Here is a 27,390-nt window from a genome sequence, read left to right on the forward strand (position 1 = left end):
AGCGTGAACCTAACATCAACAGCCACCAACTGAACAGAGACTCCACAGAGAGGGACAGACAGACCTGCAGGCAGATGCACAAACGGACAGACAGACCTACAGACAGAGAGACCCAGAAGACAGACAGAGCCAGTGAAGGACAGACAGAGGCAGACGCTAGGGACAGGCAGACAGACACACAAACACACAGACAGATGGTCAAAGAACACACAGAATCAGACACTGAGGACAGATACACAGAAGGAAAGGCAGACAGACCCTGAGGATGTAGGACAGAAAGACACACAGACAGATTCTGTGGATAGACGGACAGAGAGACAGGACAGATGCAGGCATACCCTGAGGAAAGATGGCTAGAAGGACAGACGGACATGCCAACCTGACAACCAGACAGAGGAGGACTCTGAGGGCAGACGGACAGACGGACAGACAGAGAGCTACTAACGGGTTGGTGGTGGACAGGATGAACATGGAGCTGTAGGGGGGCATGGGTTTGGGTCCGTTCTCGTCCCCTTTATCATCGTCGTCTTCCTCCTCCTTCTTCTCCTCATCCTTCTTAGGCAGCGGCTCGGTGTTGGCGTTCTTATTCACTGCACAGGGGAGAAGGGGAGGATGAAAAGCAAATAAAAAAGAGAAAAAAGAGAGAGATTACGTGAAAGTGGAGGGCAAAAGTGTAACAGAGGAAAACATTCACAGTGCTCACAGATATGCATACAAGTGGACAGATCTACACACACATCCACATCAAAAATTACAGTGTGAACAATGTACACACTAAATATGCTCTCACAGGGCACTTGGAGTTTTCTGCTAGAAAACAAACACTCAGGGAATACGTCCGATTGGACAAATCAAGCCTTTATCAATCAGCCTGGAGAGAGTCATCAACTTGGTTGTCAGTTTTTTGCAAGTAGACATTTTTGCTGTCTGTTTAAATGATGATTTACCTATTAATCTTTTCAAGACAACCTCAAATCACGTTCAAGCTCTGATATGTGCTAAAATGCGATGGTGTATTTTGTGAAAGAGCAGCCCTTGGTGCCCTTCTCTGCCCTCCCTCTCACCCTGCAGAATGGCGTTGTTCGAGGGGAACATGGGAGGTATGTCCACGGTTGTGTGGTCGGGTTTCTTGGTGGTGGTCTTTGCTGGGTTGCCAGGCGTGGAGGCTGGGTTGGTGAGGATCAGGTTGTTCTCAGGGGTCTTCCCGGGGTCGCCCCCTCCACCGGTCTGAGGGGTGTTGACGGTGTTGTGTATGGTGCTGTTGGGTAAGGGTGGGGTGCTGGCGTGGTTGGTGGGGCTGGGCAGGTTGGAAGGGCTGTGGTTGGAGTGGGCGTGGGGGTTGGGTGTGTGGTTGCGGGAGGCCGGGGGCTGCGTGGCCAGCTTGCTGTTCATCACGTTGTCCATGTCCTCACTGTACTGGCTGTCCTGGCGGGGCAGGCTCTGCTGGATGGGCCTTGTGGTGGACAGGTTGGGGCCGTTCCCCTGACCCTCTCTGCAAACAGACACGTGTGGGAATATAAGGAGGAGCGCACACACACACACACACACACACACACACACACACACACACACACACGTATATATACACAGACACGGACACATGTTCACAGTCACACAGGCCCATAATTTTTGGCTACACCACCACCCCATGCCGCCCTCTCCCCTGTCTTACTTACTTCCTGACCCGGTGCTGTCGGACCCTCTCCCTGTCCCTGTCCCTCCTGCCGTCGTTCTCGTAGGTGGACTGCGCACCATGGCGATGGCGCCTCTGCCGTCTGTCCACCCCGTCCGTATGGTCACAGTCCCCTCCATCGGGTCCCCTGCTCCTGTTTCCCCCCTCCCCGCCTGGCCCCCTGTGCCTGCCACCCCGGCCCCCGCCCCCTCCTCCTCCGCCCCCTCCTCCGTCCTCGTCCTCGGGGGGTCTGCGGTGCTGCCGGGGCCGCCGGTGCTCCGGGGGGCCCCCCTCCCCGCGCGGCGACATGCTGCGCCCGTCTTTGGACCGGCCCGCCGGCGGCCGGTGCTGGTGCCGCCGGTGAGGGTCCCGGTTCCTGTCTTCAGGACGGTCCAGATGGGGGTGGGAATGGTGGTTCTGGCCGGGGTCGTGCTCCCTGCGCCCTCGCCGGGCCTCGGCGGAGTCCGCCCTCTCGTAGGGCCGGCCGGACCCGCCCCCGCCCCCTCCCCCGCCCCCCCCTCTCGTGGTACCGCGCCTGCTTGCGCAGGAACTCCTCGGCCCGCTGCTGGCTCAGCCGCTGCTCCTGCTCCGCGCCGTCGCTCGGCCGGGTCTTGTTGGTGTTGTTGTTGCGGTTCTCCTGCGGGTCCACCACCAGCGGACGGTCCAGGTGGGTCTTCATGTCCGGCCGGATGTGGCGCGAGTAGGAGACCTGGGAGGGGAGGAACGGGCAGGAGAGGAAGAGGAGTTGGCGTTTGTCGACGCAAGCAGCTAGCAGCTTGTGTCTCTCAGAACACATTTCTGATTGGTCACCTCATGGAAAACATCTCAGATCACCTTCAAGGCCATGGCTCCTAACCTTGCTCCTCACCCACCTTTGCATGCTGCCATACTTTATGTTTGCTGCCATAGTTTATGTCTCCCAACCAAGCAACAAGTGCCTCTACAGCACTGCCAGCAGCTATGTTGATCAGCCAAGATTAACATGATGCCTGGACCATTGCTGCACCATCCACTCTCAAAAGGAGGGTCCCCACCCATAACCTGCCTGAGGCCAATATTTGCATCCCCTGTCCACCTCACTGGCTATAGAATGGAACTATTCTGGGAGTGTTGAGATGAACTGATGCCTTGTGTCACATCAGTGTTATCTTTTCTATTATTATTTTCCAGGTGTCTCTCAACCACTTTTTCCTAGGGTCAGGGAAGAATTTTCCATTTACCCTGTTTTTACATTATGCAATAAAATTATGCACTAAAATACACTATGTTCAGCACTTTGTGATAGTCTAGATTATAAGTAATAATAAAACTTGATTGATTGATGATCGTTGGTAAGTGATCCATTTCCCCGGGTTCAGCAGATCACCTTCCAGCGGTCCTCTGGGTCCAGCTCATTGTAGAGCGCCTCCCTGCTGGCCATCAGGGTCTGCTTCCGCAGCTCGCTGGTCCGCTGCTCCCAGACTGACTTGGAGCCTTTGTGGTTCTTCTGCTGCTCCTTGCTGCAATAGCGAGAGACAGAAAGAGGTGGAGGAGAGAGGAGGAGGAGGGTGGAGGAGCGCAGGGAGAAGGGAGAGGTAAGCGATTGAGAGAGAAGAGGAGAGGAAGAAAAGGATGAGAAGAAAGGGGAGAAAAAGGGAGAATAGGCCAGATGGGGGATCATGGAGGGGGAAGAAAGGAGAGAGACAGAGAAGGGAGGGGGCGAGAATATGCCGGGGGGGGGGGGGGGGGGAGAAGGGGTAGAGAGGGAGAGAGAGGGATCAGAGAGGAGAGGGGGGCAAAGAGAGAAGAAGAGTGACAGAGCTTCAAAAATCTCAAAAAAAACCCTCGAAAACGCCAAGGAAAGGTGTGACACAAAAGAGGGGGGGTCAAGGGTCACCACACTGGCTAGAGTTTTGAGAAAGAGCTGCCACAGATTGATGGAGGAGGACACGACTTTCTCAAACCGGAGGCCCAGGGAAGGCCCAGTTTGAGAAAAGCTGCAGATCACGTGATGAGGATGCAGGGAAAGGAAAAAAAAATAAAACAAAAAAGGATCCAACCCCAAAAAAATCATACAAAGAGCAGAGATGAAAAACCCCTCCCCCTCCCCACCCCCAAACCAAACACCAACAAGAAGAAAAGAAGAAAAGACTGAGCGTTGAATTTCAGGCCGCCATTTACAGAGTTATGCACAAGAGCACACCGTGCCCCCCCCCTCCCTCTCACCCCCCACCCGACCTACCCCAGCACAGCTGCAGCCATTCTGCCAATGACAGGCAACAGAGGTCAAAGGTCAAAGAAAAGGAAAGGAACAAACACAAGAGAGAGGCGAAAAAAGAGGTGGGAGGGGAAAAAAAAAAGGATCGGAGCAAAAGAACAGAATCAGTAAATGAATAAATACCAGTCCAGCAAGGGTTCTGTGGCGTGGAGACGCTCACTGATAACTGCCTCTCTGAGGAGGAAACAGGGGGGCCGTGAGATGAGACAGTGGACAATGCGACCGTAACACAAGGCTTCCAGGAGTATCCGCTGGTCAGGGCCCTACGGTTCCTGCCGCCTACAATCGATCCAACGTCGCGCTGGTGCGCGTGCGGCGTTGCAGCCCCCCCAAATCCCGGATTGGGGTAGGGCATCTACAGATTGGGGTACGGCACGGAGCCTGCGCTACGTGTAAAATTGCATGCCGACGGCTTGTATCGGAAGCCCTTTGTCGTTACTCTGTACCGTAAGTGGAGTGAAAAGAAACAAGTCTAGACAGCTGTGGAGTTCACTTTTTTTTGCCGTCTTTGCGTGAGTAAATTTAGATCAAGCAGGAAATCTACCAGGAAAATCCCCATATGGAATTTAAACATGATAATGTGCTTTAGTCTGCTGAGGCTCTCCCACTGAGAAATTCCCGTCTGTGGATCCTCAATCCTATTTAAAAGCTGCTACTGCCACCGAATAGGTGAGTGAAGATTATGCTGTAGCATTCAGACGATAGCGCTGTTCTCAGACCAGCGCTGGTCTATGTCTCTCATTGGTTTGTCGATCTGAGCTGCTGCTCTCAGATCAGTGGTTTGAGTGATTAAGGGAGGGCAGCCCATACTCCTGGAGAGGTTTAAACTACAATTCCACAGAAGACAGGGCCCCAGAGGACAAAATCTACATGGTGCCCACAGTCAACCTTCTACTTAGTACTACAAGGGCCTAGGGGAACTACAACACACAGTTTCTAACAGGGCTAAATACAAGGACTACCTGAAGACCAAGCGGCTACTGTGCAAGGAATGGGGGGTGGGGGGGTTGGGGGGATGTGGGGGGGGGGGCACTGTCCTGATCCTGAGGGGGGTGGGTGTTATGAGGACTTGTTCATATTTAAATGAGGAATACATGTTTTAAGTGGATGGTTCAAAACATCCTCCCCCTCCAGGAAGAAGACCAAGCACCCCATTGGAAGACTCTTTTTGTCAGTTGGTTTTTTTGGTCAAGTACAGGAAGGGGGAAGAAGAAGGAGCCATAACAGTCTAAGTTAGAGGGGAATGGGGACTGTACATAGTCTGGAGGATTCTAGGCTGCACTGGAGACACAGGTGAGGGGGGGACAGACAGGGGGGGGCAGAGATGCAGGCTGGGCACAGGGGGAGACTCACGCTGCGATGGACAGGTTGGCCGCAGACAGGGGGCTGACTTCCGCCACCTCCTTGGCCTTCTGCAGGGCGATCTTCTGACTCGCGGCCTCCTCTTCCTCTTGCTCATCCTGACGTGCGAGAGAGAAGGGAGAGGGAGAGAGAGAGGGACAGTCAGCATACAGACACAGACAGAGGGAGACAAGGAGAAGAGGGGGAGAGAGAAAGGGTGAGAGGGAAAGAGAGGTGCCGAAAGAAGGCAGGAGGGGAGACAGAGGGAAGACAGAGGGTAAAGCACGTCCACAGAAGTGCAATCAGGAGTGAGGGAAGGAGAGAGAGAGAGAGAGAGAGAGAGAGAGAAAAAGAGACAGATAGACAGACAGAGAGACAGCCCGGGTCTCCTGCAATACCATCACGATGACAGATCTGTTTGAACCGGCTTGTGACAGGCCAGCCCGACAGGGGAGAGACGGGTACTGAGGGGAAGGAGGGGAGTGAAGAATAAGGAGGCCACAGGTCAGCCGGCGGGATGGAGTCGCCCCGCGATGGCACTCGGATGAACTCTACCTTAGTCAGCTCCTGTGCATTGGCCAGATTGTCCACAGCGATGGCCAAGAACACATTGAGCAGGGTGTCTGAGATCAGCGGGTTAAAGAAAGTATATGCATGGAGCACCTAAATATGTACCAATCAATTCACCAACATTGCACAAACCTGGCCATTCATTCAGTGTTGAATGAGGAGTATAGGTGTATTCACGCAGTCTATTTTAATATAGTTGACTAATTAGGACCCTTATCTGAGAACTCGTGACTTAAGACATAGTTATGGTTATATGCTTCTTCAGCCTGAGAACAGCAAGCAGCAAAACGTAGCTAATCTTGTTTGCACATTGACGTAGTGGAGCGAATTTTAAATGTTAAATGGATGTTCAAAACAGAAAAGGCATAATGTTGTTATGCCCTGTTCTTTTTCAAATGCGGTCTCTTTTTCGCCGCGGCCAGTCTATGCGCTTCACGGCTCTAATATTACATTATTTCACGGAAGCCCTTTCAACATGTTGCTCTGATGCACCTGCGGTGTGTAAATGAGAACACGTTTTCTTGCGAAGACGGCAGGTGCTCCTCTGCCTTTTTCCGTGCCTCTTTGAAATGGTTCATTTGTGATGGAAATGTGTGAGGCACTGAGTTTTGCACGACACTGCATTTACATCTACTGCCTGCTGCAGTGTCTCATCGCGCCCCGCGATTGGTCCGTTCCTTTGCAGTGTCGCACTGTGATTGGACGCGCTGAGCGTGGGGGCGTGGGCGCGTGCACACGCGCTGGAACAGGATACAGTTCCCGAAGAGTGTCAGGACGATGAAGAAGATGGAGAAGACCATGCCCTTGTTCACTCCGCCCTGAGACTTGATGCCGTCGTACATCACCATGTTCCAGTCCTCTCCGGTCAGGATCTGTGTGGGAAAGAGACTGCTATTTCATACACTGCTCAGAGCAAAACACACATATACATACGAGGATACGCAGACATGCACACAAATGCATACACACACATACAAAGAAACACATACACAAACACACGTAAAAGTGCACACAAATGCATATACACACATCCGTGCAGACACACAGATGCGCGCGCGCACACACACACACACACACACACACACACACACAAAACATTCTGTTACCTGAAAAACGGTCATTATTGCTGCAGGAAAGGTATCAAAGTTTGTAGGGGGAGTGCCTGCTTCAAAATTAAATCTGCAAAAACAGAGACACCGGGTGAGGTGGAGTAAGAGGTATACAGAAAGCCAGACTAAGAATGCGAAAGCAGAACAGTGTTTAAGCTTTGAATTTCACATTTCACATTTGTTAATGCAGTTAAAACAGTTCTCAACACTCAGCTGAACTGAACTCTGCTTGTTAAACTAAATTATAGAAATTAATGCTAGGGGTAGGTTTGGTGATTCTGGGGTTCAGAGAAAAAGAGGGGTTTGGTACTGACTGGCCCCCAAAGAGCTGCATTCCCAGCAGAGCAAAGACCACGATGAAAAGGAAGAGGAGGAAGAGCAAGCTGATGATGGACTTCATGGAGTTGAGCAGAGACACCACCAGGTTCCGCAGGGACGCCCAGTACCTGGAGAGAGAAGCACACCTCACCTGAGCACATCCAAAAAAATGCCTGAAAGACAACCAGCAGAGCTGGACACAGCAAAGGAGAACTCTCAGACTATGCTAAACACTGTAAATATGTAAAACGTCAGGCAGATAAGGATGGACAGACAGACTGGACACACTGACAGAAAGAGGAAGAGATCAGTCTGAGAGACATATGGGTCAGGAAGAAAGGAAGACAGACGCACAGACAGACGGGCAGACAGGAGAGACTCACTTGGTCACTTTGAAGATCCTCAATAACCTGAGAGCTCGTAAGACACTGATCCCAAAGGAGGTTCCTGGCTGGATAACTGCCCAGATCACCTCGAATATACTGCCCACAATGACCTGCCAAAGACACACAGCCTCGCCTTACAGAGGAACACGGAGCGGATGCAACATTCCGCCTTCGCTTTCCAAAGGGCTGGTGCCTCTAAGGCAGACGCATTCAACCAGCGCCAACGTGCCAAGAACATTAGGAGCGGTGCGCTTTCTGAAACAACATGAGATCAGAAAAACAAGGGAAACGCCAGCAGCGTGACGGCATTCTCCGCAGGGCGGGACACTCACAATGCAGTCGAAGCAGTTGAAGGAGGAGTGAAAGTAAGGCCGGGTCCCCAGTCCGTACATCTTTATCAACATCTCAAACATGAAGATGCCCAGGAAGATGAACTCGGCAAAATCTGCAGTGCGAGGGGGAAAGAGAGGGCGAGAGAGGCAGAGAGAGTGAGAGAGGGAAAGAGAGAGAAAGGGAGAGAGAGGGAAAGGGAGATAGAGAAAGAGAAAGCAAGAGAGAGAGAGAGGAAGCGAGAGAGAGAGAAGAATATAGAGGGAGGTAAACAGAACAAGAAAGATAAAGGGGTGTCAGAGAAAAGCGATGATGAAACTGGTGTTGACGTGCCGTGTGAGATGTCAATTTCCCATCGGCAGAACTGCACACAGACCACTAAAAGGTACAGAATGACATGGGCTGTTGGGTAGTGACTGAAACTGACCGAGTCCTTGGAGTACAAATGAGGGGCAAAAATTTCACCTGGCCTGATTGGGGGGGGGGGGGGGGGGGGGGTGTTGGTTGGGAGTCTTTAACTATGAGAGGAACAATGACAGAAAGAAGGGGCCTGCAGGACGGAGTGCTGTGGGAGTGATACAGTCAGGCAGGGGGAGGGCGTGGTGTTATACAGTGGTACCTACAGTAAGTCACCGTGTCACTGGGGTGCAGTGCAGTGCTGTACAGCGGGACTGAGAGTGACTCACCACCCCTCTCTCTCCCTCTCTCTCTCTCTCTCTTCCTCCCTCCCTCTCCCTCTCTCTCTCTCTCTCTCTCTCTCTCTCTCTCACACACTCACCCTCCCTCTCCCTCCCTCCCCCTCTCTCCCTCCCCCTCTCCCTCTCTCCCTCTCTCTCTCCCTCTCTCTCTCTCTCTCTCTCTCTCTCACTCTCTCTCTCTCTCTCTGTGGGGTGGGGCCATGCTGTACTCACAGAGGAAGTCGGACAGCAACTCGGGCTGGTCGTAGTGCACGACGGCCACACACAGCGTGTTGAGGCCCACCAGGCACAGGACGGTCCAGTAGAAGGCCTGCGTCTTCACAATGTGGCGGATGAAGAAACGCAGCCGCCGCTCCTTCTTGTGGAAGGAGGAGCCCTCCAGCTTGGCGCTCTTGATGCTGGCCCGGGCGAAGGGTGAGCCTGGGGGGGGGGGGGGGGCAAGAGACAAAAGAGCGATTTAAAGGAAGTGACATACAAAAAGAGTACAAACCTGCCACACCTCAAAAAACAGTGATGACAAAACTGCCATATTTAAGGTGCTTAGTCAACTCTTCCAGCTATCCAAAACCTGTATTATACTTACTTTTTTTTATTTCCCTAATTTTTTTCTGTCACAAAACAACTCTGCCTTAAAATACATCCACTTACATTCCTTCTGTAAGTACCTGCCCTGTTTTATCTTGGGCAAATGCAATGCATCTTGTCCCATCCCGTCTGTACTATACGTATTTGTTTGAACTTCACACAGGTGTAGTAAAGTAATGTAATGTGAATGAATCCCTGTGTGGCTCCTCTCTCTGCCAGTCACGGTCTCGGCCGGTTCTCTCACCCACAGCGATGTCTCCCTCCCCCTCCTCTGGGTTCAGCAGATCAGTCTTGCTCTTCTTAATGGTGGGTCTCCTCCTTGATCCTGAGTGTGAATTAACACAGTGACACTGTGTCATGGCACCCTCTGCTGCAACACTCACAGGCACACACACACCCACACCCGCACGCGCACGCGCACCCGCACCCGCACCCGCACCCACCCGCACACGCACACGCACACACACACGCACACGCACACACCCACACCCACACCCACACACCCACCCACACCCACCCACACCCACACCCACACACCCACCCACACCCACCCACACACACACACACCCGCACACACACACGCACACACCCACGCACACACCCACGCACACACCCACGCACACACCCACGCACACACCCACGCACGCACACACCCACACACACACACACACACACACACACACCCACACGCACACACACACACGCACACACACACACATGAATGCACACACACAGGCACACGCACACGCAGGCACGCGAATGCACACACACACTCATACATGCACAGTGTCACACACACATGTACACACAGATGCACATGCATGCACACATACCCACAAACACATACACGCACATGGACCCACAGATAAATATTCACACACGCACGCGCACACACACACGCGCACACACACACAGACACACACACACAAACACACACACTTCTTCTCTCTCACAAACACTCTAGTGACACCTTTCCCTTGAAATAGAAGCTTCTGAGCACACTTTCCTGCTCCGTGTTCTCACCTCTCTTCTTTCTATCCTTTTCTACTGTCTACTCCCCAAAATCCCTCTTTCCCCTCCTCCCTTCTGTTCTCATCCCCCTTTCTCACCTCTCTCATACACAGAACAATATAAAAATTGCATATACTTTGCACTGTGCATATTTACCAAGTACTGCAGGTCCTTCCAGCCTGCAACAGCTGACTCAGTGTCAGCTGCTATGACCTTTGCCCTGACCCCAGCTGTTTTGTGAAAAAAAGCTAAAACCGATCCAGGGTAATTACCTGAGAGCATATCTATATACATCTCATTTTGGTATTAACGTATGAGAGAGGATGTGGGCAGCCAGAGTGCTGAGCAGCGTGTATACATCATCTCCACAGAGAGATGAACAGGGTGAGCAATACTTCTTACATTCAATGTTGTACAAGACAGAGTGAGTGAGAGAGACAGAGAGAGAGCGAGAGACAGAGAGAAGAAGAGAGAAAGACAGAAGGAGAGAGAAGGAGAAAAAGCAAATTCAGATAAATACCGTCAAAGGGCATCCGATCGTCTGTGTCATTGTCTTCGTCCGCAAGGATAACTTCTTCTAAACAGAGGAAAAATGTTAAATCAAACAGAGATGTTTTGGGCAGGGCACAGGCAGATAGAACTGAGAGCTCCCTGCTGCATGCTACACTCACAGTTACGTATCAGCACAGAATTCAGAGGTGGGCTACAGCACTGGTCAGTGTCTGTCAGACAGCGCCATTGGGCAGTTAGCGTTGTCAGCGCAACAATACACTGGCGGTACAGTGCGGCGTGTTGAGCGCGTCAGAGTGTCAGAGTGGGACGCTGTGTTGTGTCATTCGGTGCGTAGCGTAGTGAGTCCACGCTGCGTACCTGCTTTGCAGATCCACTCCAGGTATCCGTTGAGCTCCCTCTCGATCTGCTGCTGCCGTCTGAGCTTGAGGAACTTGCTCCTGTTCTCCACGCGCTCCCTCTCTTTGGCAAACTCCCTGTGTAACACACGCACACACACACAGGCACGCGCACACACACACACACACACCCACACACACACACACAGGCACACACACAAGCACACATACACACACACACACGAAAACGCAGGCACACACACACATGCACACGTACCCGCGCGCATACACACGCACACACACACACATAGAGCAGCAGATCATTGCACGGCTACAGTCCATTTCCATCATTGTAGAATCACTCCATTTAATACGGGATAGGAACTTTGCTCAAGTCATTATTACTACACAAATGTAATGAAGAGGTAGGAGGCTTTAATAATATTCACAGAATGTTCAGGCGGGTTTCACTGATGAAAGGAGCAGACGTTTACATTAACAGTGTTTCAGCTGCTCTGAATAAAAACCTCAGTGAACCACTGATAACACCACTGCAATCAGCATGGCTGTATGCCACAGAGCACTGCCTTACTGCAAGCCAGTATATGCAGTGTTCAGGGTCTGCCCGTAACTGAGACATCAGTTAAAGAGACAAGCTCACCGTGAGACAGTGAGAAACAAGGGCCTGGGCAGACACACAGACAGAAAGGGATGAAACTGCATCCTCTATGAGTGACAGACAGACGGGAGCGTAATACTTTACTGATGGACGGACAGAAGGACAGCGGGACGGACAGAGGGACTTACCCGGACAACACGCCCAGCACCAGGTTCAGCATGAAGAAAGATCCGATGATGATGAGGGGGATGAAGTACATCCAGTTCCATGCGCTCCCTGAGGCGTCGTTGCTCTGGACAGACAGACACACAGACAGACACACACACAGACAGTAAATTTCCCTCAGCGTGCGTGGCTCAGATACAGATGAAGAACAAGGAGCTGAGCTAGGCTGAATGGTCTCCTCGTTTATGGTAAACCCTCGCCTAACAGCGATTTCTTTTTTTTTGAAAATGAAATGGGTTTTACCTGTGAAAAGGTATTATTCTGTGTATAATTATGCTGCTAACAAAAGAAGTGTTGAAGGTATGCTTATGATTGGCATTTTTTCAAGAGGAACATGGCGTGTGTGTGTGTTCCGCCTTCCTCCAGCTGGACACCTCTGTCCTGATACGCACAGAGAGCATTGAGAGAGACAAAATGATTGGCTAGTTTTGTTTCTCTTAACTACACGGGAATAAAATTGTTGCTGTTGTTCCAGGAAGTACATTACACATCTACGTATTTAAAGACTTTATCTGTTACATTTCATTGCGTAATATCTTACAATATTTACCACAATCGACAATCATACACTTGTCCCATGTCCAAGTTTATAGATGAATCAAACCATTTAACTTAGTACAATTGTTTTTTAACGTAGTACTAAGTGTGAGTATGCAGGTTTGTTGCTTGTGGCATTTGGGAAGCAGCGAGGTAAAAATCTAATAGTCTGAGCATTTGGCAGGGCCTTACTGCCATGTAAGCAAAAGTACATAAAGTGCGTATGAAAATGCAGTTCTCTCCCTTTCTGTCTGAGAGCACCGCTGCTGTGCTGTACACTCTGCAGCCTTTTTGGCCATTAAACTTTCATCACTTTCTCCCCCTGCAGCTGCAAGAAGAACTCTGACTGAACAGGGGCTGTTAAATATAGAGCGCTGTACCAACTGGGACTGAGAGAGAGGGAGGGAGGAAAGGGGAGGGAGACAGGGGCAGGAGAAAGGAGGGGGGAAAAAAAAGAGAGGGAGGGGCTGAGAGGGAGAGGAGGAAGGAGGTGGGGACGTGGAAATGTGAGGGTGCGAAGGCAAAGTGAAAAAGAAATCGAGCTCTGAGTGGTGAGTTAAGGTGTGTTGGTGTCTGTATGTGTGCATGTGATTGTGTGCGTATGCATGTGTACTTAAGCATGCATATGTGTGTGTTTGTGTGTGTGTGTGTGTGTCCTTGGAGCAGGTAGCACGGTATAGACACTTACTCATCCATATAATACTGTGATTACTTTATCATTTATTCTAGTTCCGGGACTATCGCTCTTCAAAAGCAACCCTTTCCATCACACCTGCCTGGTGAACTGCTCTGAGACACAAGCACCACAAGAGACCAGCTAAAGGACGTCTGGCTCCGGGTGAGTGCTTTGCGAGACCCCTCCTGTGTATTTATCCGCACCTGGTCTCCATGTTAAATTCCCATACAGCGGCCTGCAGGTCTGCACTCGGCTCAGTCTGACATGCTCACTCCCCGCAGAAATGGGATTGTGTGGCCCAGTGCAGTAAGGAATCAGATACACCGCTGCTCTGCCCGGCCATTATCATTCATACACATAACAACACCGCTCACAGACAGTATACATCGCATTACCTTATTGTTATTTAGCAGTCACTCTTATCCTGGGTGACTTCCATAGGTTACAACGTTATGTGTTACTCATCTATAGAGCTGGACTACTTGTGTACATTCTGGGTTAAGTACATTTCCCAAACGTACAGCAGTAGTACCCAAATGGGGAATCGAACCAGCAACCTTTCGGTTACAGGCCCTGCTCCTTACCACTACACCACACCACCATCCACATACTCCACAATGCTGCAGGGTCACCCACACACTGAACCATACTCGGTGCTAACTCCGCCAGACTGCAGACTCGGAAACTCACAACACCTCACAACAATCTAACATGTCCCACCGTACAAAAGAATCCCTCTCATACTCCAGCATGTAACACTCTCAAAGTCATTCACAAACTACACGCAGAGGTATGGCTCGCTCACTGCTGGATCACACTGCGGTGTCACTCACATAGTAGAGAAGGTCAGTCCAGCCCTCCATGGTGATGCACTGGAAGACGGTGAGCACGGCGAACAGGATGTTGTCGAACTGTGTGATGCCGTAATTCGGACCGAGCCAGTACTCCTTACACACCGTCCCGTTCGGGCACAGCCGCGACGGGGCTTCCTGCCCGCACGGGAACTCCTCCCGGATCTCCACTGAGAGAGGGAGGGGAAAAAGGGGGAGAGAGAGAAAGAGAAAGGAGGAGAGAGAGTGGGAATGAGAGGGGGAGGGTGGGAGGGATGAAGGGGAAAAGGGAGAAAAAGAGAGAGGGAGGAAGAAAGAAGGAGAGAGAGAGTGGGAGTGAGAGGGGGACAGAGTGAGAGAGAAGAAATGTTTCCAGTTCAGTTTGGGAATCGTCAACCAATGACAGTTGTTTACACTGTACGGATCACACATCGTCAGTCAATGTTAAGCCCTTGTTATAAACGCCTGTTCAAGTATTTATCAGTCTGCATATCAACAACAGCAATGTTTTGGCTTTGAAGGTATGTGTTCTGCTCGCAGACGGTATGAGTAATTTGCCCTTGATCCCTCAAATAGGTGATTCAATATATTTGCTACTATGACTCCGTGCGCACCATAATTAACACCACTTCAAACAGAAGCTGTCGGGGAAAGAGTGAGAAAGAGAGCAAGGAGCGAGAGAGAGTGAGAAACAGAGGGAAAGAAGGAAGAACTCACTGGTGACGATGTCGAAGCAGGTGGTGTGGAACTTGCCCATGTAGAACTCTAGGCCAATGATTGCAAACATGAGGATGGCGAAGAAGAGCAGCAGGCCGATCTGCAGCAGTGGGATCATGGCCTTCATGATGGATTTCAGCACCACCTGCAGGCCTGGAGGAGGAAGCACAGGTCTGAGAAGGCACTTCTTTGCTGAACAACCCACACTCTTTTTGATGTCCACACCCACATTTCCTTTGGTAAAACAATATCCCTACCACCTTTTACATACACTAGTACATGAACAGACATTAACAGATTCATGAGTGCTACATATTCCAACTCAATATTCCTACTACTCCTCAGTAACAAACTCACTTAATTTTCCTCCTCCTCCACTCTCTCCTCCTTCTGATTGTGTATCAGCCTCTCTCCCTAACTGTTCTCCACTGCTTTTCTTCTCTCTCTCTCTCTCCACATGCTTTTTTCAGTTTGCCATTGCCCCCCCCCCCCTCCCCCCCTCTATCCCTATCTCCATGGCCCCGCTCTTGCCCCAAGCTTCTTCACCTCTTGCCTCCCTCCCTTTGCCATCCTGCCCCCTGTTCCAACCCCCCCCCCCCCCCCCCCCCCCATCCCTCCCATTTTGGCTTCCTTCTGCCCCCCCCCTCCTCTGCACTGCTACGCACTGGGAATTCCCGACACCAGTTTGAGGGGTCTCAACACTCGGACAGCGCGCAAGGTGCGGAGGTCAAAGTCCGAGCCCACTGTGGATAAGATGCTGCAGAGAGAGAAAGAGATGAGGGAGAAGGGAGAGAAAAGGGGAGAGGAGGAGGGAGAGAAAGACAGGGTCAGTATCACCAACAACACACAAAGACACAGTTAGATCAAGGAGTACTGAGCAGAGGAGACAGAGACACATATCCTCAGGGGTTGTCATCCGCATTGTTCAAACTTAAGTCTGTGAGAGGTCATTCTTATATTAGTTATGAATGGGATATTAGGGAAGAGAATATAAGAATACAGAGAGTGGTGTATGTCTGCAACTTCAAACACCCTTCAACATCGTGCAAAGGTTCAAAGGTTCACTGGATCCATATTTGTAGCTGTCTGGCCACTTATGAAAGCTTTTGCTGAATAACTATGCAAAATCCTAAGAAAATGAAAAAAAAAAGAAAAAAGGCATTATTTACAATGGCAAAGTGTCCCACTGTGAGCTCTCTGTCAAATGACTCAAACTGTAAACCTGCACTTGTACTGATGTGAGAAGCCAACTGCAATAGTCTGCTCAATTCACAATCACTTCTGACAAAAGAATTTTCCTTCTGTTGACATGGCCAGATAAATGAGACAAAAAGTTAAGTTATCAAATACCCTCTGACATCCGTCATTGCTGAGTGGTTCATTCATTAACAATATTTATTATAAAAATGTTTTTCAGTATCAGCATCAACATTAACAATTCAGTTATCAAGTCAATTACTGTCTAGAGTGAATGTGCTAAAAGTTAATCACAGTAAATGTAAAATTAACCACAAAACATTCTCACCTAGTACCAACTGATGGGCAACCAAATGAGATGACTGACTAAATTACCATTAAGTTATCCAGTCAGCAATCTGCTATAGCTTTACAGCTCCTGCTAAGCAGAACACACCAACCATTGTGCCTTATATTACTCTTTCCAGTGTAGAGGCTCACCCATCCAGGCCAACAGCTAAGACTCAGCTCATTGCACCATTTGAATTCAGCTGAATACAAAACAATACATTCAGCCAAGTCCAAAACTGAATCCTGGATTGGGGGCTTCCCTCTGTCGCCCAGCGGGTGGTGGCCACACCCTGTTCCACTCTGAAGGTGGGTAACAATGGCGTGGAAAGGCTAGGGTAGGTGCAGCAGTGCCCCCAAGCAGGCACGTCTGAGCTGGAGGCCAGTCTCCTCCCCACGCCACACAGACAGACAGGCAGGCATGATGGGGGACAACTTTCACCCCGTAAGGGTCAGCTTTATCTGCCTGCAACCCAATGTCATAGAGTTGTAACATGTCGTGTGGTGTGTAACCGTGATACAGCAAAGGTTTGTGTTATATATAATAAATCCTGGAAGGAATTTACAGTTAAAAACAGCAGAACTGTGGAGATTTACTGGAGGGGTGCAGTCTGGGACACAAGTCCAGTGTCCTGACCAGCTCTACCGGCGGTATCTGAGTGTTAGAGATACTACTTGGGTTAAAGACAGAACAACACAGTGAGAAAGAGTATGAATATCGGCCAGAGGAAGCTGTAGAAAGAGGGAAAAGTGTGGGAGAGGTGGGGGGAAGTGACGCAGCGGTAAAGAGTTTTGGGCGTGGTAGAGGCGAGGAGAAAGAGAGAGACCTGAGAGAGGGAGAAGGGAGGAGAGAGTGGGCACAGAACTTGGACAGACGGTCCAGGACTCAGGATGCAAGAGGGAGGGAGATCTGCTGACTGGCTCATTTATTCACATCTTCAGCTGCTCCTATTTATAGAGCTGCTGTCAGGAACCGAGAGAAACCGCCAGCCAGTGGGCACTGTCACCGTCTCACTCACACGCGCCGCACAGATGCACACGGGTACACGCACATGCAGGCGTACACACACACACACACATTCACTCAGTCACACACACACACGCAAACACACACACACACACACACACACATGCACACAGACACACACTCACTCACACACATGCGCACGCACACATAAGCGCGCGCGCGCACACACACACACGCACGCACTCAGTCATTCACACACTTACACTAACACTCTATCCTGGCCACACCCTGAGACCGTCACATAAGCACAGAGACAGACAGAGGGCCGTTCACTGGAAAAAGCATGATAAAGTGAAGATGCTTAGCCGAGGTTGTACGTGTCTGTGCTGTAGCAGTCTGTTAGGGGGTGGGTCACAGCCTCACCATGGCAGTGACAGTCCACGGTTTCTCAGCTGTCCCCAAGGGCAACCGCACGGTCACACTGCCATCCAGGGACAGTGAATCAGAAGCCTGGCGTGCACAGGCTGTTTTACTGAATGGGCCGCGAGATGGCTGAGTCAAACACCTGCGTACTGGAAATGGAAATCAGAGAGAACTTGCTCTCTGCCCCCCCACCACCCCCCCCACCTTCTCCATGCTGTGACTCAGAGCCCTTATACACTCTGACAGCTCGGTGTACAGGAGGGGTGGTGGGGGACACTGGAAATTTCCATTTCTTTCTGGGACAGGAGTGGGGTGGGGTAGGTGGGGTGGGGGAGGGGGCATCCCAGGAAGCTATTGACGAGAATTCTGGAGTGTGCTGGGAAAAAGAGACACGCAGAGGGCGGAACGCAACCAACGCCAGAGAGAGCAGAGGAGCAGACAGATGGTGGAGGGATTTAAAAAAGGGAGGAAGAGTGCAACTGTGGGAGAGCAAGACAGATAGAAAGGGGCAGACATGTGAGACGCTGACAAAGAGCGAGAGGGAAGGAGGAGACGGAGAAAGAGACAGGGAGTGAGTCTGTCTCCTCTGAGATGTCATCTTCCTCCTTCCCTGTGTCCTGTCATGATCCAAGAGACTACTGAAAGTACAGGAAGCCTTGCATAACCAGCTAAAGATCTCTTTTAATATTACAGGATTTAAGACAGTCACACGCAGCAGTCTCCATGCACACTACACTACATTACCCATAGTCCACTGCAGCGGCACACCTCAGACCCACACTGGAAACAAACAGTGATGGCTTTGAATGCCAGGGAGTACAGTCCCTCCCAGGATCCCAGCCCAGCTCTCAAACAAAGGCCTTTCTGCCCTGACGCTAGAGGGAGCCGGAGAGCAGGGGGGGTGATGGAGAGAGGAAGGAGAAGTAGAGGAAAGACAAAAGTGAGGAGAGGAGGAACAAGGAAAGAAAGACGTAGGCAGAAAGAGGAGGGAAGCGACACAAGAGGGAGGACAGCTTAAAGACACGGGAAATGGAGAAATGGAGAGTGGGAGCGCACGGGAGAGAAAACAGAGATTAAGGGAAGACGAGGGGGAGGGTGACAGACACAGACAGAGCAGCGGGGACGGTGACGAGGGCACCAACACGCCGAGCGGAGTAGCTCCCTATTGTCACTACGTTTCCAGTTATTCCCCCGGCTGACGCACTGTGTGAATCATCACATTTATCACCCAACAGCCCTGTTGTAACATCGGCGCTCTCCACAGAGCGCTGCAGTATTACTCAACGGTGTAGCAGCGTTGTAGCATCACCAATGCCTCAACGTCTGCACGGTTACAGTACTACTGGACAGCTATGTTGTGACATCACTGGGCTTCACATGACATCACAATACTTCATAGTACTACAGAATTAGCAGGGGTGATGGCACAGTAGAGTGTGGCATAGTGGTGAGGAGGAGGGCTCGGAATAAAAAAAGGTTGCTTGTTTGATTCCCAATTGTACCCTTGGGCAAGGTACTTGATCCAAAATCGCCTCAGTGAATATCCAGCTGTATAAATGGATATCCTACTTAATGCAACCTACGTAAGTTGCTCTGGAAAGAAGCGTCTGCTAGATGACAATAATGCGACGTAATGAAATGTAGTGACATGATGTCACTGTATGCCATCACATCACTGCGTCACTCTCCCGCGCAGTGTCAGCGCAGAACGGATAGCAGTGATGTAACGTCTCTGCGATTCACTGTCCAACATGGCGTTATCATATTACTGATACCACTGTAGTAACATCACTGCCACATCAATACCATCACATGGTATTACTGTATTACAGTGTCCTAACAGGCACCCAGGGGTGCTTTCTGATAAATGATCAACAGTTTTCTTTACAATGACAAGCACTTAAAGCATACCTCTTTCCCATAAAAGCAATGACTTTCACTCTGCAGTGCTACCTGTGTGTGTGAATGAGACATCATTACATGACATTAAGGACTGTGCAGCATCACTCAGACAGTGAAGTTACAACATGTCTGCACTCCCCATCGGTGGCATGGCAGAGGGTACAAGCCTGCCCCTCGGCCAGGACTCTCATCCATCACCGGCCCATTACCCAAACGCTTTCATAACGCTAAGTGCCCAAGCAGAGAGCCCATGCGCACTTTTTCTTGGAGGCCTTTTTTGGTTCGACTCCCAGCCTGTGTTTTCGGGGCAGAGCTGCTGCAGTGTATCATCAGCTAGTCTGTGCGTGATTGCACCGAACAAAGATGGACGCTCCTCAGGGTCCCAGGGCGGGATTCAGGAATAAAAGTACCCGGGTTTTCCCCACGCAGCAGTGAGGACACATGTGACATCACAAAATCCAGGGGAAAAAGACACATAGCAAGCACTCCTCACAGATCCGGTCCCTCCAATAGCCCTGCAGACACACATATGCAGGACACCACATATGAAGTGATACGAGACAGACATGAAAGCCACCATAAAGGAGAGGAGAGAGAGAGAGACGGACAGAAGGAAAGGATGAGAGAGAGAGAGACATGAAGAAAAAAAAGGAGGCTACACAGACAGATGTTCTGGGATGAAGCTGTGAAGTAAAGAAAATACTGAAAGATATGAATGGTTTGTTTTATGGGGAATGGTTAGATATGTAGTCTTATTGTAATGTGAGGGGGAATGGTTAGAAATGTAGCCCTGTTGTAATGTGAGAGTAATTGGTTAGAGATATAGCCCTGCTGTAGTGTGAGGGGGGGAATGGGTAGAGACGTAACCCTGTTGAAGTGGATGAAATAACGGGTTGCCAGCACGGGTTGCCAGGCCCAGGAGAGGCTGGTGATGGCAGGGAATGATGGAGGGGTTAAAGAGAGGGATTCACACTGAGACAGGAGGTGTTTGCCGAGTGCTGACGGGAGTGAGCTCTGCTGGGACACACCTGACAATCTCCCTCAGACGCACAGGGACATTACTACGAGGAGGGGTCTGTCTAGTGTGTGTGTATATATGTGTGTGTGTGTGTGTGTGTATAAGCGTGTGGTTACATCCGTGTATAAACGCCTTTTTACTGTCAGGGGAAACAGAAATGTGGGGACCATAATGTGATCAGTGAGTCCTCCCTGACTGAGGAGGCTTCCTCGGTTTCCAGGGTCACCCCTTTTCTTACCTCAGATCAACTGGAGCTGTGACACAGTGAGTGTGTGCGTGCATGTGTGTGTAAGAGACAGAAAGGCAGTATGTGTCAGTGTGAGTCAGTATGCCTGCATGAGAACCAAACTCCCTGTTTCCTGATTCATTTATATTTGGATTACAATTTGGACGAGGATGATGATGATGATTGAAGTCTCTCACCAGCATCACACCACTAAGGTCTCTTCCCATTCACGGCATCTCCATAGCAACGAGCCATTCCTCATTCACACAGTTTCCATGGTTACTGGCCTCTTCTCATTCATAACTGTTTCCATGGCAACAGGGCCCTTTGCTCATTGATAGAATCTAAGCATCACCGCGGTAACAAGGGCAGGGGAGGGGCTGCTTCTGATTGATTTTTCATTGTTTTTTTTTTTTTTTCTTTTTTTTGGATTATATTCATTTGCCATTATGGCTCAAAAAAACACCTAAAGATGGTGAGGTGTAAATAACTGACAAATCCCACAAGCCAATACACACACGTACACACACACACACACACACACACATATATTCTCCCGCCGTATACACTCATACAGTGATGCAGTCTCAAGATCAAACGGTGTGGCGGCACACGTACACACTGGAATCTAGGTCATATGGATTACCTATGTGCTTCCCCACTTACACACTGACCTGCATGGAAAGACACACACTTTCACACCACAGCCAACATGCAAACAGACACACACAACAAGCACACAGAAAAACTATTTATAAGCATGGCCTAGCGTCACAACACATAAATACCCAGGAGTTTTGTCGGTGCGATAATGTTCTTGCTGGTGTCCCTGGCTGGTGCCATCTGTGAAAATTCACCCTTAATTTGGAGAATGTGTATCTGTGGAAATTGTGCTGGAACAGAATACCCTTGCGCGCGCGTGTGTGTGTCTGTGTGTGTGCGAGCGTGCGCACGCGTGCGCGTGTGTGTGCACGCATGTGTGTGTGCGAGCGTACGTGTGTGTGTGTGTGTATGTGTGTGTGTGTGTGTGTGTGTGCGAGCGTGCGCACGCGTGTGTGTGTGTGTGCGCGCGCGTGTGCGCACGCGTGTGTGTGTGTGCGAGCGTGCGCACGCGTGCGCGTGTGTGTGCACGCATGTGTGTGTGCGAGCGTACGTGTGTGTGTGTGTGTGTGTGTGTGCGAGCGTGCGCACGCGTGTGTGTGTGTGTGTGTCTGTGCGCGTGTGTGTGTGTGCGTGCATGCGTGTGTGTGTGTGCATGTGTGTGTGCGAGCGTACGCGTGTGTGTGTGTGTGTGCGAGCGTGCGCACGCGTGCGCGTGTGTGTGCACGCATGTGTGTGTGCGAGCGTACGTGTGTGTGTGTGTGTGTGTGTGTGTGTGTGTGTGTGCGAGCGTGCGCACGCGTGTGTGTGTGTGTGCGCGCGCGTGTGTGTGTGCACGTGCATGTAATCATGTGTGTGTATGTGACAGCAGTGTGGCCATGTGTTGTCTCAGTGAGGTGCTTCTGTCCACTCTGTGTCCCACCGCGCCAGGCGCTCCGTGAGCCCAGTCCTCCTCACCTGACTCACACCGATGCCCCTATCTCTCCCGTCCTCCCCCTCAAACGCACGCGCATGCTTACACCTACAGTAACCTTGAGCAAGGTTCTCTTCTTGGATTTCTCCAGTCCCCAGGAAAGGTAGTCAGCTGCACGTTCTACAATATACACTATCCTGGATAAGGTGTCTGCTTATAACAGTGGTAAGAACGGAAATAGTGTTCACACACATTTCTCTACTTCATATTCTCCGTGATTCTGCATGGGTAATTGATCGTTATTGTGAGGACCTCAGAGGACAGAATGGTGGCTCTGACTCTCCCCTTCCTTGTCTTCTTTCCATGACACTACTCAATCACCCATTCATTCATGGCTTCTTCATGTCTGCAGTGCTGGGTAGGTGAGAGGATGTGTTACAGAAACTGGAGGTAGAGGGGTTTTAGGCAGGGGACAGGATGCGTTGGGAGACAGTGGGAGCAGTGAGGTATTGGGCAAGGAAGCGGATGTGTTAGAGACACTGGGGGAAAGGGAGTGTTGGGTAGGAGAGAAGGTGTTAAGCACATGGGGGAGGTAGAGTGCATACTAGGGGTGGGGTGGGGTGGGGGGAATGAGTTCAGTATTGGGTAGGGGTACAGAGCTAACATACTACATATATTGAGATATTAATCTCTAACGGAGCCCTGCAGCTGTATCATTTCGGATGTGCTTCACCCAGATTGCATTGGTTATTAGCTCTGGTAATGTAAATTGCCCTACATATCTGTGTACACTAAGCAACCGAATAATATGGCTGTATTCGCAAAAAACTAAAAGCAAAAAACAAGTAAATAAGAAAGAAGGGTGATTTTAGAAAAGCCTCCAAAAGCCTTCATATACACAACAAAATCTCCACATGCTCTACATCATAGCCGTTTCAGACGCGTGTGTGTGTGTGTGTCTGCATGCGTAGTATCTGCACATGTCTGTGGCGTACAGAGCAGGCTCGGAGTGCAGCAAGGTGTGCCATCGTTGCAGGCAGGTTTGAATTGAGAGGAAGAGATCACATATTCACCACCCCTCACCAGTCAGTAATGGTACAGTCCCTGACCGAACACAACACCAGCTACTCCACCTCATGGAAGAGTCCACTGTTGGACAGGGGGAGGGGAGGAATCGATGGACCCGATAAAGAGGCTAAGGCTGAGATATCACACTGGCCTCACGCCACCGCCTCCCTCTCCGTTCTTTCCTTCCTATGTCTCTCATTCTACTTCCCTCTAAATCAGCCCTCCCTCTTTCTATTCCTGCTCTCTCCCCTCTCCCTCTGTCTTTAATGCTGATCTCAGCAGAACAGATTCACTCAGCTGACAGCCTAGCGGCGGGCCACTCCCCCTCCCTTCCCCTCCCCCACTCCCCCCCCTCCCCCGCTCTCTCCCCCCTCCCACTCCCTCTCTCTTGCCATCATTTTGCAACATTCTCATTGCTGCTGTATCCTCAATTCCCCTCACCGCTCCTGCTTCTCTCCTCCACACCTTTCTTTTCTCCACCCCCCCTTCCCCTCCTCCTTCATTCATCGATGCACATCCATCCCCCTTTCCCTGCTCCTGCGCTCTGCTCTCCTCTGCCTTCGTCCCTCGTTCCCTCGCTCTGTGCATCTCTGCCTCCTCCGTTACTCGCCTCCTGGGCTCGATGCGGCCGCAGACGGCTGCATTGCCACCTGCACCTCTGCATGACCCAATGTGTCCTGTCCTTGCCTGCTTCAGTAAATGTGTGTGGAGGTGGTTACATGCTAGAGTGTGTGTATGTGTGCGTTATGTGCAGTGTACATGTGTGTGTGTGTGTGTGTGTACGTGCATATGTGTGTGAGCATGTGTGTATATATGTGAGTGCATGCATGCATTTGTGTATCTATATGTGTAAATCTGCATATGTATGTATGTGTGCATGTATGTATGTGTGTACGAGTGTGTGCGAGCATGTGTGCATGCCTTTGTGTATGCATTTGTATGTGTGCGTGAGCGAGCGTGTGTGTGTGTGCCTTTGTGTATGCAGTTGTATGTGTGCGTGTATGTGCGTATGTGAGGGAGCATGTATGTACATGGGCATGCCTTTGTGTATGCATTTGTGTATGTGTGTGTGAAAGAACATGTGTGTGTGTGTGTGTGTGTGTGATCGAGCATGTGTGTACGTATGTGTGCATGCTCATGTTCAGACCTGCCTGGTTCTGACAGGGTTTCTCTCCCTGCAGGGGATGCTGTCCTTGCAGCCGAACACAGCTGCCCGTCACGTGCCGAGGGACGAAGTGACCACTGATGCACCTCCCCATTACAGAGTGACTGGGGACCCTGGCTTTCTGCAGCACCCCTCGCAATGCAGCACTGTGTGCAGACTGGTTCAGCTGCTCTACGCTGCAGCTTTTTCCGCAGGCTTAATGTTCACGCACATTTTATGCCTAAAAGGTCTCCCGTAAGATCTGATGTATTTGGTTCCAATGTACCTCAAGACCCCATAATTACCAATTTCAGTCCATAAATGTCAGTGAGCCTGCAGCGGGGTAATTATAGAGGTGAGAAGGCATGTGCAGTAGCCCTGTAGAAAGCAGCAAAAACGAGAGCAATAGCATGCAGAACACTAACCGCTCTGTGTAAGACTGCCTGTGTCAGTACTGCATTCCTGAACAAGCTGATTGAGACAATACAGTACTAGCGTAATTACAATTACACTGCTATCACTAGCACCACATGCATATTATATTAATACACTCCTATAGTGTGTAGTAGTGTAGTTAAAATTACTTAACATAATTATTGCTTAATTATTGACATAATTGTTATATAACTATTATTTAATCTTTAATATATTTTTACATTTTCTTCTTATTTCACTACGTATTCATTTCTAATTAAATGTATTCATTTAATTTCAGAACACAAATTCCATTATAAGTAATTTGCGACATTAAAAAATGTACACCGTGCTTGTATGAATGATGAGTAAGAAATGTTACTCTGCAGATACAGATGTAATGGGATTCATGATCAAATTGACAAATCTACAGTTAAATACAGACAAACTGGGGAATTAACCTGTCTGAATACTACTAAATACTAAAAATACTACTAAATGTTCACAAAAAATCTGCACATCTAGCATCATCATCACCTGGATCCTGGAATTCTAGGGAAATTATGCCTACTGAGAACACTCCCTAACATAAAAACCTACAAACGATTCCAGCATTTTCCATGACCCCACAGATGACTCCGTTTCAATGCCTGTTTCTAATTACCTGTAAATACCTATATCTACAACATGCTAGGCCATGATTGGTATCAGGGGTTCTATGCACCCACTAACATGCAGTGCCTTTATATATGTGCACGCAGAAATAAAAACCTATGCATGTATCACTTACATTGAGTTGTATCAGATAATGTCATCATGTAATGTAAATGATTTAATCAATACGATAGGACAGCTGCAGTGAATGGCGGTTAGGGGCAGAGATGCACGGCTCATCAGGGCAGCCTCATTGCTGAGCTTGGGAAGATGGAGGGTGGATGTGTACCGCTGACCGGACTGTGGTGGTAGGAGTCGGACTGTGTAGGGATGGGGGTGACGTTTGGGGTCAGTTACGGATATGTTGGGGTGGGGGACTTAACCTTGTGGAAAGGGGGTAGGGGTGTAGAAATGCAGTTGGGTTTTGGGGTGTCAGTGTCATGTAGGAGTGGGGTAGGTTTCTGGGGTGGGGGTGGAACTTACATTTGTTTGACCCAGAATGCACTTCATTAAAGAGTCTAATTGTTGGTGGCCTTAGAAGCCTGCACATATATACACATACTGAATACGGAGTGACTGCCTCCAGGACCACATTCAACTATCTTTGTACACCTTGTACTCTACCATATACAACAATGCACCACACACTTACAACAATATTCTACCATATACTCAATACAAAATACACTATATACTGCACACAGTCCAAACACAGTCCAAACGCAAATACAATATATTATACCGACAGTCCTGCAAGTAAATACACTCAAAACCTTACACAAAATACACGACAGACTCCTCACAATTATGTGCAAAACATGAGCTGAGATATCCTACTGGCCTCACACGATCCCACCAGCAGTAGCGGGGCTCAATGCATTTGATAATGTATGGGAAACCCAAATCACCTCTTAGGGAAAACGACTGACGATCATGTGCCAGGAGCACCGCCGTACTCTTTCCTTTGCCCTTGGACTGTGGCGATCGCATTTCTGAGGTCACTGCCATGACCGGTGCACAGACAGCCCTGTTATGATTTGCTTTTTTGGGCACAGGTAACGGAGCACACTTCCCAAGTGATTCCCAGGAGTCTTTTCTGAGGGCGACAGATTCTTTAGCTTTCCTGGAGCTCTCCCCTCCATGCTAGAGTTTTGCAGGGCAAATGTTGCGTTTTTTTCTGGTTTGGTTGTTGCTTTCTGTCCCTTTAAAGATCATCCATCCCACTGACACAATTATGTCAGTTAGCTCAATCTAAGGGCATATACTGTAGTAGATACACGCTCTACAGTAGCTAAGTTTCTATCACCACACCAGGTGTCCATGACTGTACATTGTAGCAATGTTTGAGTCACATTGTCTATCACAAAACAGACAAAGATAACTGCATCTTTCAATAAGTTCAGCACAGTACATTACATTGACCTGTAATGTGATCAGGAATGTGTGGTGATCGGTCAGTGAGAGTACATATTGGCATTGAGTTAAGAGTGTGCCCATGTGTGTGCCCATGTGTGTGATGGTATCTGCCTCTGTGTGTGTGTCAGATGTGTGGATTGTGAGCTGGTGTTACTGATGCAGTCGACCCGGCAGAAAATGATCATAAAAATGGAGCTTGGTGATGTCTTGATCTTGGCAGGGTGCTGTGACTGTAGGTCTCCCGGATCGTGGCCTATCACTGGCAGACAGAGTTTGGCTGTAATGTCTTGCCAGGTTAAAAATGGCTGACTGTGATCACTCCAGATATAATCCAGCCACCCAGTCTCCAACACAGCAATGGCAGGAAGACACTGCTCTCTTGACACACAGTG

The 27,390-nt window shown here is 49.8% G+C and overlaps 1 protein-coding gene across 1 annotated transcript in view; it reads right to left on the bottom strand.

Moving 5' to 3' along the window:
* The window catches only part of LOC118794164 (voltage-dependent P/Q-type calcium channel subunit alpha-1A-like), a 109,104-nt gene that overhangs the window by 50,059 nt on the left and 31,655 nt on the right, over positions 1-27,390 (bottom strand). The window contains 20 exon segments of the mRNA XM_036552344.1: positions 446-590; positions 1,065-1,492; positions 1,677-2,186; positions 2,188-2,381; positions 3,039-3,171; positions 5,283-5,389; positions 5,826-5,893; positions 6,595-6,712; positions 6,947-7,019; positions 7,264-7,395; positions 7,651-7,763; positions 7,986-8,098; positions 8,895-9,101; positions 9,511-9,591; positions 10,798-10,854; positions 11,148-11,263; positions 11,933-12,036; positions 14,016-14,203; positions 14,730-14,882; positions 15,395-15,486. Coding sequence (XP_036408237.1) covers positions 446-590; positions 1,065-1,492; positions 1,677-2,186; positions 2,188-2,381; positions 3,039-3,171; positions 5,283-5,389; positions 5,826-5,893; positions 6,595-6,712; positions 6,947-7,019; positions 7,264-7,395; positions 7,651-7,763; positions 7,986-8,098; positions 8,895-9,101; positions 9,511-9,591; positions 10,798-10,854; positions 11,148-11,263; positions 11,933-12,036; positions 14,016-14,203; positions 14,730-14,882; positions 15,395-15,486 — 3,132 coding nt within the window.

Source organism: Megalops cyprinoides, chromosome 19 (assembly GCF_013368585.1).
Source record: "Megalops cyprinoides isolate fMegCyp1 chromosome 19, fMegCyp1.pri, whole genome shotgun sequence".
NCBI classification, from domain to species: domain Eukaryota; kingdom Metazoa; phylum Chordata; class Actinopteri; order Elopiformes; family Megalopidae; genus Megalops; species Megalops cyprinoides.